This window comes from Salvelinus fontinalis, chromosome 24, assembly GCF_029448725.1.
Source record: "Salvelinus fontinalis isolate EN_2023a chromosome 24, ASM2944872v1, whole genome shotgun sequence".
Taxonomy (NCBI): domain Eukaryota; kingdom Metazoa; phylum Chordata; class Actinopteri; order Salmoniformes; family Salmonidae; genus Salvelinus; species Salvelinus fontinalis.
Window position 1 is genome coordinate 18,875,632 of NC_074688.1, and position 15,145 is coordinate 18,890,776.

At 45.6% G+C, this 15,145-nt stretch overlaps 1 protein-coding gene across 2 annotated transcripts in view; it reads right to left on the reverse strand.

The window, feature by feature from the left end:
- Nucleotides 1–15,145, reverse strand: part of LOC129822085 (sortilin-related receptor-like) — a 76,534-nt gene that overhangs the window by 41,966 nt on the left and 19,423 nt on the right. For both annotated transcript variants that reach the window (XM_055879988.1, XM_055879989.1), the window contains exons 4-6: nucleotides 13,894–14,055; nucleotides 13,154–13,221; nucleotides 9,832–10,012 (exon numbers count right to left, since the gene is read on the reverse strand). In XM_055879988.1, the coding sequence (XP_055735963.1) occupies nucleotides 9,832–10,012; nucleotides 13,154–13,221; nucleotides 13,894–14,055 (411 nt within the window). The remainder of the gene's footprint in view (nucleotides 1–9,831; nucleotides 10,013–13,153; nucleotides 13,222–13,893; nucleotides 14,056–15,145) is intronic.

Sequence of the window (15,145 nt, forward strand, 5' to 3'; positions counted from 1 at the left end):
GGAATATCGCCGTCCCAAGGCGGAGTTGGAGGCAGCGAAGGCAGAGAGGCGCTGGTATGAGGAGGCAGCGCGGCGACGCGGTTGGGAGCCCGAGAGTCAGACCCAAAAATGTATTGCGGGGGGGAGGCACACGCGGAGTGTGGCAAAGCCGGATAGGATACCTGAGCCAACTCCCCGTGCTTACCGTGGAGTGAGAGGGCGTCGTACTGGTCAGACACCGTGTTATGCGGTAAAGCGCACGGTGTCCCCAGTACGCGTGCTTAGTCCGGGCTAGGTTGGCCGGGCTAGGTTGGGCATCGAGCCGGGTGTCATGAAGCCGGCCCAACGCATCTGGCCTCCAGTGCGTCTCCTCGGGCCAGGGTACATGGCACCAGCCTTACAAATGGTGTCCCCGGTTCGCCAGCATAGCCCAGTGCGGGTTTTTCCACCTCGTCGCACTGGCAGGGCTACGGGGATCATTCAACCTGGTAAGGTTGGGCAGGCTCGGTGCTCAAGAGCACGTGTCCTCCTTCACGGTCCGGTTTTCCGGTGCCACCTCCACGTACCAGTCCTCCGGTGGCAGCCCCCCGCACCAGGCTGTCTCTCAGTCTTCTCTCTCCAGTTGCACCCACCTGTCCAGCGCTGTCAGAGCCTTCCTCCTCTCCAGTGCAGCCAGTGTCTGAGCTGCCTGCCTGCCAAGCGCCGTCTGAACTGTCTGCCTGCTCAGCGCCGTCTGAACCGTCCGCCTGCCCAGCACCGTCAGAGCTGCCCGCCTGCCCAGCGCCGTCTGAACCGTCCGCCTGCCCAGCGCTGTCAGAGCCGCCCGTCTGTCCCGAGCCGTCAGAGCCGCCCGTCTGTCCCGAGCCGTCAGAGCCGCCCGTCTGTCCCGAGCCGTCAGAGCCGCCCGTCTGTCCCGAGCCGTCAGAGCCGCCCGTCTGTCCCGAGCCGTCAGAGCCGCCCGTCTGTCCCGAGCCGTCAGAGCCGCCCGTCTGTCCCGAGCCGTCAGAGCCGCCCGTCTGTCCCGAGCCGTCAGAGCCTTCCGCCAGCCAGGACCAGCCAGAGCCGTCCAGCCAGGACCAGCCAGAGCCGTCCAGCCAGGATCCGCCAGAGCCGTTCAGCCAGGATCCGCCAGACCCAGCCAGCCAGGATCCGTCCCTCAGTCCGGTGCTGCCCCTCAGTCCGGTGCTGCCCCTCAGTCCGGTGCTGCCCCTCAGTCCGGTGCTGCCCCTTAATCTAGTGGGGTTAATTTGGAGGAGGCTACGGAAGAGGGGATTGACTAAGGTGGGGTGGGGACCACGACCAGCGCCAGAGCCGCCACCGTGGACAGACGCCCACCCAGACCCTCCCCTAGAGTTTATGCTGGTGCGCCCGGAGTTCGCACCTTAAGGGGGGGGTTATGTCACGTTCCTGACCTGTTTTCTTTTGTCTTGTATTTATTTTGTTGGTCAGGGTGTGAGTTGGGTGGGTTTGTCTATGTGTGATGTTCTATGTTGGGATTTTGTGTTCGGCCTGGTATGATTCTCAATCAGAGGCAGCTGTCAATCGTTGTCCCTGATTGAGAATCATACTAAGGCAGCCGGGGTTTCACTTGTGTTTTGTGGGTATTTGTATCTCGTGTCAGTGTTCGTGCCACACGGGACTGTTTTCGGTTTTGTCACGTTTTTTTTTGTAAGTGTTCAGTTTCGTTTTGATTAAATCAATATGAGCACTAACAACTCTGCGTTTTGGCCCGACCCTTACTCCTTCTCCTCATCCGAGGAGGAGGAATTAGACAGCCGTTACACATCCCACAACGATGCTAACAATGAAGAGGACAGATGGCTTCAGTAATGCACTGAAATAATGCTGATGGGCCACACAGACAACCACACACAGGCACACTAGTGGTGCACAGTTAGAAAGCAGGCAGCCAATAAGAGCGCCAGAGCATTTCAGGCAGACTCATTCACTTCATAGGAAGGCAAATCAGGTTTATGGCTTCATCTTAGATTAACTGAGAGCGTCCTCACGGCAGCCAAGATAATAAATAAAAACAAACAAAACATGTGCACACACACAGCTTGCAGAGTTCCCCCACTGATGAATCTAGGCAAGCATTCCTGTCAAGTAGTCTGTCTTTTTCCTGATGACTCAGCAGGCGCAAAACAGTGACTCCCTGTTCCCTGAGAGACAAAGTGCCTGCCTGCCAAAACAGTGACTCCCTGTTCCCTGAGAGACAATGTGCCTGGCTGCCAAAACAGTGACTCCCTGTTCCCTGAGAGACAATGTGCCTGCCTGCCAAAACAGTGACTCCCTGTTCCCTGAGAGACAATGTGCCTGCCTGCCAAAACAGTGACTCCCTGTTCCCTGAGAGACAAAGTGCCTGCCTGCCAAAACAGTGACTCCCTGTTCCCTGAGAGACAATGTGCCTGCCTGCCAAAACAGTGACTCCCTGTTCCCTGAGAGACAATGTGCCTGCCTGCCAAAACAGTGACTCCCTGTTCCCTGAGAGACAATGTGCCTGCCTGCCAAAACAGTGACTCCCTGTTCCCTGAGAGACAATGTGCCTGCCTGCCAAAACAGTGACTCCCTGTTCCCTGAGAGACAATGTGCCTGCCTGCCAAAACAGTGACTCCCTGTTCCCTGAGAGACAATGTGCCTGCCTGCGTGTGTGAGTCCGTATGTCTGTCTGCCTCACCTCCCCTGTGAAGGCCTGGGTCCTCACAGCACTATTCAACCTATTGATTTATCTAATGCTGCTGTTAACGTTCCGTCTCCGCGGCCCGGTGTGCCGTGCTCTGAAAGCCAAGCAGCCACAACAACACAATGTGGGCATGGAGAATACCAAGGGGAGAGAAACTTAGTCTCGGAAAAGACAACTGCTTCAATGCTTCAATGACAGCAGGCCGGGGGGGGGGGGGGGGGGGGGGGGTCATTTCAACCACAGTAGCTTGGCTGGCTTCCATGGCTGAAAAGTAGTCTGACTATCTGTGGAAAATGGATTCTATCCACCAGGGATTCAAACCAAACCTTGCATTAACAAATGTATGATATCTTAACCATCCATTAAACTATCATGAAATTATTATTCATTCATTTTGTATTAATTAATTTTGAAGTGTCATTACATTAATATAAATACCAGGAACAGCTACTGAGCATCATGAGTAGCATTCTTATTGAATTGATTCACCTGTACATATTCATAGCAAGTATATTCAGTGGGGCAAAACAGTATTTAGTCAGCCACCAATTGTGCAAGTTCTCCCTCTTAAAAAGATGAGAGAGGCCTGTAATGTTCATCATAGGTACACTTCAACTATGACAGACAAAATGAGAGAGAAAAAATCCAGAAAATCACATTGTAGGATTTTTAATGAACTTATTTGCAAATTATGGTGGAAAATAAGTATTTGGTCACCTACAAACAAGCAAGATTTCTGGCTCTCACAGACCTGTAACTTCTTCTTTAAGAGGCTCCTCTGTCCTCCACTCATTACCTGTATTAATGGCACCTGTTTGAACTTGTTATCAGTATAAAAGACACCTGTCCACAACCTCAAACAGTCACACCAAACTCCACTATGGCCAAGACCAAAGAGCTGTCAAAGGACACCAGAAAAAAAATTGTAGACCTGCACCAGGCTGGGAAGACTGAATCTGCAATAGCTAAGCAGCTTGGTTTGAAGAAATCAACTGTGGGAGCAATTATTAGGAAATGGAAGACATACAAGACCACTGATAATCTCCCTCGATCTGGGGCTCCACGCAAGATCTCACCCCGTGGGGTCAAAATGATCAAAAGAACGGTGAGCAAAAATCCCAGAACCACACGGGGGGACCTAGTGAATGACCTGCAGAGAGCTGGGACCAAAGTAACAAAGCCTACCATCAGTAACACACTACGCCACCAGGGACTCAAATCCTGCAGTGCCAGACGTGTCCCCCTGCTTAAGCCAGTACATGTCCAGGCCCGTCTGAAGTTTGCTAGAGAGCATTTGGATGATCCAGAAGAAGATTGGGAGAATGTCATATGGTCAGATGAAACCAAACTAGAACTTTTTGGTTAAAAACTCAACTCGTCGTGTTTGGAGGACAAAGAATTCTGAGTTGCATCCAAAGAACACCATACCTACTGTGGGAGCATGGGGGTGGAAACATCATGCTTTGGGGCTGTTTTTCTGCAAAGGGACCAGGACGACTGATCCGTTTAAAGGAAAGAATGAATGGGGCCATGTATCGTGAGATTTTGAGTGAAAACCTCCTTCCATCAGCAAGGGCATTGAAGATGAAATGTGGCTGGGTCTTTCAGCATGACAATGATCCCAAACACACCGCCCGGGCAACGAAGGAGTGGCTTCGTTAGAAGCATTTCAAGGTCCTGGAGTGGCCTAGCCAGTCTCCAGATCTCAACCCCATAGAAAATCTTTGGAGGGAGTTGAAAGTCCGTGTTGACCAGCAACAGCCCCAAAACATCACTGCTCTAGAGGAGATCTACATGGAGGAATGGGCCAAAATACCAGCAACAGTGTGTGAAAACCTTGTGAAGACTTACAGAAAACATTTGACCTCTGTCATTGCCAGCAAAGTGTATATAACAAAGTATTGAGATTGACCAAATACTTATTTTCCACCATAATTTGCAAATTATGTTATTTTCAGGATTTTTTTCTCTCATTTTGTCTGTCATAGTTGAAGTGTACCTATGATGAAAATTACAGGCTTCTCTCATCTTTTTAAGTGGGAGAACTTGCACAATTGGTGGCTGACTAAATACTTTTTTGCCCCACTGTACCTTCAGCAGTCTAGCTGCTCAGAACAGAAGCACTGTGCTTCCAATGCAAATTATGATATTTGAATACCCCGCCCTTTCCACGTTCTATATCTAAACCAATAAACTAGAAGAACAGTTGTGGGGAGCACATGAAATCCTGTCAAGTCCTCCTGCAGAGCCGAGCCTGTGGGAGCTGTCTTTGTGGTTCTAATGTTTGTTTATCCAGCCAGGAGGTAGCTGTTAATCTGAGAGACAGAGCCATTTCCCAGACCTCCCATTGCTTTTAAGCGGCACATTTATCTCCTCTTTCCCTCTCTCCCACTGGACACGTCACATGTTTTTTTACGACGAAGTGCCCTTTTGTGTGTGTGTGTGTGTGTGTGTGTGTGTGTGTGTGTGTGTGTGTGTGTGTGTGTGTGTGTGTGTGTGTGTGTGTGTGTGTGTGTGTGTGTGTGTGTGTGTGTGTGTGTGTGTGTGTGCGTGTGTGCGTGTGTGCGTGTGTGTGTGTGAAATGCATCACATATTGCAGTGGGAGCTTGGGAAATGTGGGGTTTGGCGTCACACGTTAAGGAAGAAAGTACAGGACCACTACAGCGTTAAGGGCGGCGCGACCAATATGGCTGCCGAGGTGTTGCAACACTTACGTCTCTTTTTATGGGGAAAACAGAGGTCCAAACAGCAGCTTAGCTACGCATTGCAATTTCACTGTTGTTGGTTTGTTCTACACCATTACGGTTACGGTACATTACACACGTTGGGGTTATTGACGCATCAGGGAAAGCACAGGCAGCCATTTGATAAGGAAGTCCTTGATCTTGTCTCCACTCCCCCTCATCTCGTCTCCACTGAGACACCTTGCAAATAAGAAGGAAATGTGTCAAAAAGCTCTTTGTTAAGAAACCTCTTATTGACGTCCATTTATATTAAGCCAGTTATCTTCCGGGGGACTTTGGAATTAAGAGAAGGAGTAGAGGTCTTAAGGTCTGATTATCAATCATTACCCAGGGATCTATATTGTCAGGCCTGGGATAAAACTTGGTGTTTCTGGGGCTTTAATTAGCCTAAGCAGCTAGCTGCTGTCAAAAGCTCGTGATATTCATTACGGTAATCCTATTAGCCCCAGCCGAAGATATTAGTAGGGGCTGGGTAGTGGGTATGACTAGAGAGACGGGTGAGAGTGAGTGAATGACGAGTAAGCGCTGACTGGGCTGCTAATGGTCTGTGTAACTGGGCTGCGTCGTTGAGCGCTTCACGTGCTCAACCGTATCCTGCGAGGGTGGGCTGCTCTGTGGGTTGGGTCAGGCTGTGGGGTCACAGACTGGGCAACTGTATTCGTTTAACAAAATAAACTGAGCACCTCAAGCTAATGCTGTAAGGATATGACAACAGAGGCTCTTAGATAGGAACTAATATAGCCTTATATTTACTATTTATTACATGTAAGGCTCTGGTGACAAATTTAACCACATTTATTGAGTGTACAAAATATTAGGAACACCTGCTCTTTCCATGACATAGACTTACCAGGTGAATCCAGGTGAAAGCTATGATCCCTTATTGATGTCCCTTGTTAAATCCACTTCAAACAATTTAGATGAATGGGAGGAAATAGGTTAAATAATTTTAAAGCCTTGAGACAATTGAGACATGGATTGTGTATGTGTGAAATTCAAATGGTGAGTGGGCAAGACAATAGATGTAAGTGCCTTTGAAGGGGGTATGGTAGTAGGTGTCAGGCTCACCGGTCTGAGCGCATCAAGAACTGCAACTCTGCTGGGTTTTTCACGCTCAACAGTTTCCGGTGTGTATCAACAATGGTCCACCACCCAAACTTTACACAACTGTGGGAATCATTGGAGTTAACATGTAGAGGCATCCCTGTGGAATGCTTTTGACACCTTGTAGAGTCCATGCTCCTATGAATTGAGGCTGTTCTGAGGGCAAAAAGGGTGTGCAACTCAATATTAGGAAGGTGCTCCTAATGTTTTGTACACTCAGTGTAATTTACCATATCATTTTTTAAATGAGCCTATTTCTGATTAATGTGAATGGTGTTGATTAACATAAACTACAGTCCAACCATTTGTTTGTGTTTAACCTCATTACCATTTATAAAAACAATCCAAATCTACAATGAAAGTGGGAATATCACTTTCTACGAGTGGAAGTGTGAAATGATATAGCTTGGGATAACAATGCTAGCCAGAAAGAAAACACACCGTACTATCCTTTGGCTATGGAACATATCAGCCCATTGGGAAAAGCAACAGTACTTGAGACTGCAGCATACGGCTGCACTCGGCAACAGAGTCCTGATGAATGTGTGCATGAGCGGTTATTGACACCCCAGGGATACCAAGCCACAACTTCATTAACAGCACATAGATCGGTCATGTCTGACAAGCTGCACTCTCTGGCCCCGACCAACAGGTTGGTTGGGTCAGCCAGCAGACGATAAAACAACATAAACCATGTCGCTGTTCTGACAATCGGAGCGACCCACCTTAGGATATGCTTGCCTCAATAGAGACCATCCTAGTTGCGCTCATAGTAGCGCGTTACATGGAGTGGTGTTGTTAGCCTTGCCCAGAGAGAGTAGGGATGACTTATAAAGTACGCATGTAGCTGTGAATGTTGAGTCAATTGATTTGTAAGAGACTGATATGAATAAAGATATGGTAGTTACAATGTAAAGAAATATTCACAGTGGTGTGTGGTGTGTGGTGTGTGGCGTGTGTGTGAGTGTGTGAGATTGGTTTGTAATTCCAGGATTCAGATACGGAAGCATGTGTGTTTGGCCATGCATGTTTAACAACACAGGGCTGACCGCAGCGAGTCTGTGTGGTTCTTCAGGGAAAGGCCCGAGTTTGCAGAGACAAAAATCATTACCCGTAATTGGCTCAGAATAGACTAATATTTCAGCCATGTTTCGATGGGATTGTGTGTATCAGACCACATTAACCCGGTGTTCCACAGTACATGGCACGTCTCTCCAGTCTCCACATTCCTTACACAGAAAAAGAGATTCCTCTTTTCAAGGAGGGGTCAATGGTTACGTTCCCCTTTCATTGTATAATGCTTTATTGGGCCGCATGTGGCCACGCAAAGCATGCTGGATATTTGTGACACAGATTCACAGCCAAGGAAGGAGTCCGGGATCAAACCGTCCCCATCTGTTTCAAAACTCAGCAGTTGTACGCCTGTGGCTTCCATATGACAAACAATGTGCGACTGTATCACAACCAGACACTGCTAGGGTCATCTGAGGCAAAACCTTCAGATAGGGATAAGAGATACTCCCTTTTGAACGATTCACCCTCTATGCATGTGGTGAACTTATCCGGTATTTAAGCCTACCACTTGAATATGATGGGTTTGACTAATGACTTATAGTGCCTTCAGAAAGAATTCATACCCCTTTTTAATTGATTTAAAATATATATATATTTAACTAGACAAGTCAGTTAGGAACAAATTCTTATTTACAATGATGGACTACCGGGGAACAGTGAGTTAACTGCCTTGTTCAGGGGCAGAACAACAGCAGCCTTCGGTTACTGGCCCAACGCCCTAACCACTAGGCTACCTGCCGCCCCATTAACTTATTCCACATTTTGCTATTACAGCCTGAATTTAAAATGGATGACATTTAATTTTTTTACACACACAATACCCCATGACAAAGTGAAAACATGTTATTAGAAACTTTTGCAAATGTATTGAAAATAAATACTGAAATATCTGATTTACATGAGTATTCACACCCCTGAACCAAAGTTAGAATCACCTTTGGCAACGAATACAGCTGTGAGTCTTTCTGGGTAAGTCTCCAAGAGCTTTGCACACCTGGATTGTACAATATTTTCACATCATTTTTTTATTATTCAAGCTCTGTAAAGTTGGTTATTGATCATCGCTCGACAGACTATTTTCAAGCCTTGCCATATATTTTCAAGACAATTTAAGTCAGAACTGTAACTAGGCCACTCAGGAACATTCAGTATGGTCTTGGTAAGCAACCAGAGTGGCCTTGTGTTATAGGTCATTGTCCTGCTGAAAGGTGAATTTGTCTCCCAGAGTCTGTTTTAAAGCACACTGAGCCCGGTTTTTCTCTAGGATTTTGCTTGTGCTTAGCTCTACTCCATTTCTTTCTATCCTAAAAACATCCCTAGTCCTTGCCGATGACAAGCCTAAACATAACATAATGCAGCCACCCTGATGCTTGAAAATATGAAGAGTGGTACTCTCTGATGTGTTGTGTTGGATTCGCCCCAAATATAACACTTTGTTTTCAGCACAAAGTTAATGTCTTGGTAAATTGTTGGCAGTTTTACTGTAGTGTCTTATTGCAAACAGGATGCATGTTTGAATATTTTATTCTGTACAGGCTTCCTTTTTTTCACTCTGTCAATTAGTGTTAGTATAGTGGAGTAACTACAATGTCGTGGATCCATCCTCAGTTTTCTCCTATCACAGCCATCAAACTCTTTAACTGTTTTAAAGTCACCATTGGCCTCATGGTGAAATCCCTGAGTGGTTTCATCCCTCTCTGGCAACTGAGTTAGGAAGGACGCCTGTATCTTTGTAGTGCCTCCGTGTATTGATACACCATCCAAAAGTATAATTAATAATTTCACCATGCTCAAAGGGATATTAAATGTCTGCTTTTTTATTTATTTTTACCCATCTACCAATAGGTGCACTTCATTGCGAGATTGGAAAACCTACCGGGTCTTTGTGGTTGAATCTGTGGTTGAAATTCACTGCTCGACTGAGGGACCTTACAGATAATTTTATGTGTGGGGTACAGAGAGTCATTCAAAAATCATGTTAAAACACTATTATTGCGCCATTTAATCAATTTTCAATTCAGGTTTTAACAACAAAATGTGGAAAAAGTGGGTGTGAATACTTTCTGAAGGCATGTGAATACTTTCTGAAGGCACTGTATTAGAAGATAGTTATGGCCGGATCACCCAATTCGTGTTCAAATAATCAATGTGGGCATCCCTCTCCATAATAACATGAGCATTCTCAACACTGCAAGAGCAACAGAATGCCTGACATGTATAATTCCCTTGCAGGTCAACGTCACTTACTGTGGAAGTGGTGGCGAACATGTACTTGTCCCGGAGCTGGAAGTTGTCCACTCTCTCCAGGATGACTCGGCGGTTCTGCCCGCTCTGGAAGAAGTCGGTGCTGCTGAGGATGCTGGACACCCCCTGGGGCTCGTGCCTCTGGACCAGCACCGTGGTGGGGGAATCGTACGGCTCCACACCCCTAGAAAGATGCAGAAATCAGCGCCAGTCTGTGGCACATAGTATGTAGAGCCAAGAGTTTCTCTCTGACCACGTGGCCTGACCAAGAAAAACTCCAGGCCTTTGACCGTGAGTTTATATTTACTGACCATGTGAACTGAACAGGAAGGACTTAAGCGCCTTGGAGGTCTTCCCGTTCAGATAACATGGTCTGGGAAAACTCAGGGCCCAACTTAGTCATACCATACAGAGGGACATAAAGTTATGGTTACACACACACACACATACTCACTGACAGACTCTGAAAAACTGAGAAATGCTTTACGGATTACTGACAATCCTAGTATAGTGGAACGGCCTACGTGTTCCTGTGAACACATTCGAAACTCAGAATCCATTTACCACACACATTGTTGTATTTATAGTTTCCCATCTGCACATTTCCAGTAGAAGTTCTGTGTGTGGCCATTTTAAGCTGTGAACTTACGGTAAGCTACAGCAGAACTGAAAGAGGTTTACAGTAGTTTATGATCATCTCCCATAAGGCATTCCAGATTCTCACGGAGTGTTCTCACTAACAATGGAGCCACACAGAGAGAGCCTGGTGTCTTGACTGGCCTATAGCGTGACATTTTAGAGGGGGTCGCATTTTTATGGGAGCAGGCTGTCCATGTAGAGAGGATAAGAAAGACCCAGGTCAGATAAACTTGGTACCTTGCCTGTCTAACGTTAGTTTGGAGACTTTAACTACAACCGGGAAACTGCCAATATTAGAGTTTGGGGCAGAGTTTCAGGCCTGGACGAAATTAGAGTTTGTTGCATTGCTTTTGGGACCTGTCTATATCAAAGTTTGGGGGCCTTGTCCATCTAGCAGAGTTTGGGGTCTTGTCTGTCTATCTAGCAGAATTTGGGTCTGTGCCTATATCAGAGTTTGGAACTTTGCCTATATAAGCTATCCTTTCAATGTAACGCTGGCAGAGCAGTGGGTTAAAGCTAGCCTATCTAATCCACAGTACACTGCGAAACAAGGACCTCTTTATTCTTTCTATTTATTCTCTCGATACTTCTACCAAACAGGATAAAATGTTTAGGACAAAAAGGAACAAATACATACAATTTGCTGGTTCGAAATGTTTTGACGAATGCTGGTTAAACACGTCCAACAGTGGGATGTGAACCAGACAAAACCCCAGGGCTTACAGCCTTCTTAGCCTGATCTGCAGCACAGGCCTTTTTCTCTGTGGCCTCCGCAAACGGATTAGACATGGAAAGCCCATAATCGGCTAAGAACTGGACACACATGGTTAAAAAGGAAAACTGGCCATAGAGGCCGAGGAGGAAGAAGCACCAGACAAAGATCTCAATGCAGCTGGTGATGCGGAAGCAGTTAGACACAGCGGAGTCAGTAGCTGCATCCAGATTTAAAAGGAAAATGACTGGTGGAAAAAACACGGCGGAAAAAATATATACTCTTTCTAGCCAATGCTTACACCAATCCAATGCTTTGAAATATGTGGGGAGGAGTGCAGCAGTACACACTTCTGGAGCTGCTTTCCTCCTCAGAAGTCTGCAAAGACTTTCAAGCTTTGTGTGTATAGTTACTGCTTTGGGATGAAATGGTTTGTTCATGTTCGTTGTTGGGTTGTATGGGTATTTGTAGTCTAAATCCTCCCTCTACAACGGTCTCCTGAGATTCTGAGGCTCAGAAGCGTGATCTAAGAGGATCTCCTACGTTCACACTTGGTGGGGGGAAGGGCGTCGTAAGGAAAGAGCCGGGGGGTGGTTGACTGCAGCGGTAGCTGCGATGTTATCTGCAGTGCTGCCTGGTATTACTGACTACATGATGCCACTTGGACAGGCAGAGTTAAGTGGGGCCCGGGCACTGGCAGACGCAGACAATCATTTATTAATCAATCAGAAAGAAAGAAAGAAGCCAGTCTGTCCGATGCCCCCCTCAGTCGCCACATATACGACCACCTACACCGTCGGAGAACGCAGGAGGGAGAGAAAAATCAAAGGAAGAAGGGCTATGTGTCTCTCTCTGCCACCAGAAGATGTGTGCACATGTGTGTACAAATAGTCTGGGGAGATTAAAATGTTGTCAGTAAGGTGAAAATGTTCCGAACGATGCAGATAGAAATACACTGAAAAGAACGGACGTGATTCCTAATTCTACTTGACAGACAAGCTTATACGTTCTACACAATACATTTTAAATCGGAACGTTCTGAAATGTTGCACCCTCCTGAACAGACCCCTGCTGTAGCTGACAAGCAGCATTACATATCTGCAGTGGAGAATGAGAGCCTCTTGTTGTCACCTATTAAAGGCAGAGATCCTGCGAGGGAATGAAAGTGATGTCTAACCCGAACTAACCCTCCGCATCCACGCCTTTAAATCATTAACAGATCGGTCAAATCCTTTTATGGATGGGATTTGAAAGTAAAGCATATTTGTTTTATGTTTGAGCGGGCCACTCTCCTGCCTAGGCCTACTTTACGTGGTGAGAGACACACGGCTGATCTCATTCACAAGGCACTGAATGTGTCGCAATCATCATTAGCGGTATCAGATTGTTTTTGTTTTTTGATCGACTTTGTCTGTGCAAACTCTGCCCATCTGGCACTCCAGCCAGGCTCAAGAAACGTTCAAAAGTATTTGAAAGATTTCAAACACTATTTGAACCGAGATCTGGTTGATAGGAGGGTTCAAAATCATTCACACATAGTGAGCCCCAAATAACAATCAGGTAATCAGTGTCTCTATCCCTCAGGGACCGTAGTGGCATTTTCTTTGCTTTGTCATTCAATTACAAGGGCCAATCTAATCTATGCATTTAACTTGGAGAGGCAGGGAGTTAGCTCGCAAGCTGCATGCTTGGTAAGCATACAGCGATCAGACGACATGTTTATCTCTCCACTGTCTGAGGTCTAGTGAGGGACATATTGAGGAGGCAAGCAGTCACAGAACACAGAAAAACAGGAAATAAACAGGAAATGAAGACACACACACACACAGCCCACCCATCCCTCTCACAGATCGTTGCTTTAATGTTTTGCAGACAGTCTGGCACTCAACAGCGACAATGAATTATACTGATGACTGTACATTCTGCCTCTCCTCACACAATCATCACCTTTGTATACAGAGGCATTGATCTTACCAGAAATATGCCTTCACGTGCTCTTGGATCAACACCCATGTCTCTCCAAAATCGTCAGATTTCCATAGCTGCAAAAATAACAGAGGCGGGGGGTGGGGAGTAAATGAAGGTCACATGTTGACTGCAGGCTATATATAACTGGCAGAATGTTTGAGAGTCGACCGTTTTCCATCATTTCAGTTGAGCTGAAATGCGAATAATTAGTTAGGGGAAAATTCCACAAAATCTCCTCCGTATTGTATTTTTCAGAGAGACAGTTTAGTAGATGCAGCTGTGACATTTAACCAGTATTTAAATATGCACCATTCTATTTGCAATTATGCAACTGTCCTACATTCAGAAATATCGGCTTTGTTTCACTAGAACAGTCACACCGTATTATAAATAAAATGCTGTGGGGCTATGGTACGGTAATCCAGCATATGGAGTAGAGCTATTTGTCCAAATAGGCATCTAACCCCAAACCTACTGGTGGCCACAGAGCTACTAGCAAAGGAGGAGCCTGATGATGTCTTACAGTCTATAGCCCTGATCATTATAATAGACTCCTCCTACACAAAGATCTCCATCATGAAAAGACTGTTGATCTCAAGGGACTTTCTGGTTAAACATTTTATTTATTTATTTATTATTTATTTTTAAACATGCTTACCTCTGCATGTTGTTAATTGTCTACGTTTCTGTCCGATACTTTTTTTCAAGACAGTGAAGCAGCATTTCTATAGCAGTCAGTTCACTACCTGTTTGTTGGGGTGGGAGCCGTCATAGCCCAGGACCAGGTTTGCTCTCTTGCTGTGCAGCAGCAGATCTGTGGGCTTGAAGGGGATGGAGAACCCCTGGATGGTCTTGCAGAAGTCAAAGGAGTTCCAGAGGTAGCTGTTGGTGCTGTCTGCAAAGAGGTACTGGAACGAGAGAAGGACAAGACAGGCCAAGGTTAGGCTAAATACCCACTGAGGTCTGTTCATGAGTGTTACGGAATGTTAAGCTAGAAATATATTGTGTAGAATAGATATGACATTCTGTTCTGTTGAACAGGGAATCATTATTGCATAACATTTCTATTTGTACCTGCATCTTTCTGAACTGAATAAACCTCTGACGTGGCAAAACTTCAAGCCTGACTGATTTCAACAAACTAGAATAGCAAGAACCGGCCTAATATCTCGATTCTAGATATCTCTAGTCTAGCTACTTCAAAAGACAGTTTTTGCAAACATCCCCACTTCCAAAAACCAAAAATATTCACAGAACTAGTCAGAGATATTTAATTTGAAATGCCTAATTAGAAATTCAGATTACACAATTATACAGAGCTATAATCCCATTTTGTCACTCCTTCCTTTGATCTATTTTTTAGCTGCCTTCCCAATAACTCCTCTATTCTCAATGGCCTCCATTTGGAAACGGGACAGAGCCCCTGTGAGAACAAAAGCTCCGTAGCGCAAGGCACCGAGCGGGAGGTAGTGAAATAGATGGATGCTATGAGATGACGATCCAAAGCTGAAATGATATCTCATACTGTAGATGAGTCACGACTAGGACATAGTAGGTCCCACATGTACAGCACATCAGTGAGAAACTTCAGAGACTTACTCCACTGTTATATCACCATATTCAGTGCCTTCAGAAAGTATCCACACCCCTTGACATTTTGTTGTGTTACAGCCTGAATTTCATTTTCACTAAATTGAGAGTTTGTGTCACTGCCTACACACAATACATCATAATGTCAAAGTGGGGGGAAAAAAAGTGGAAACTTGACAAATTAATATAACAAGTATTCAACCCCTTTGTTATGGCAAGCCTAAATAAGTTCAGGAGTAAAAATGTGCTTAACAAGTCACATAATAAGTTGCAGGGGCTCACTCTGTGTACAATAATAGTGTTTAACATCATTTTTGAATGACTACGTCATTTCTGTATCCCACACATACAGATAATTGTAAAGGTTCCTCAGTCGATTAGTGAATTTCAAACACAGATTCAAACAAA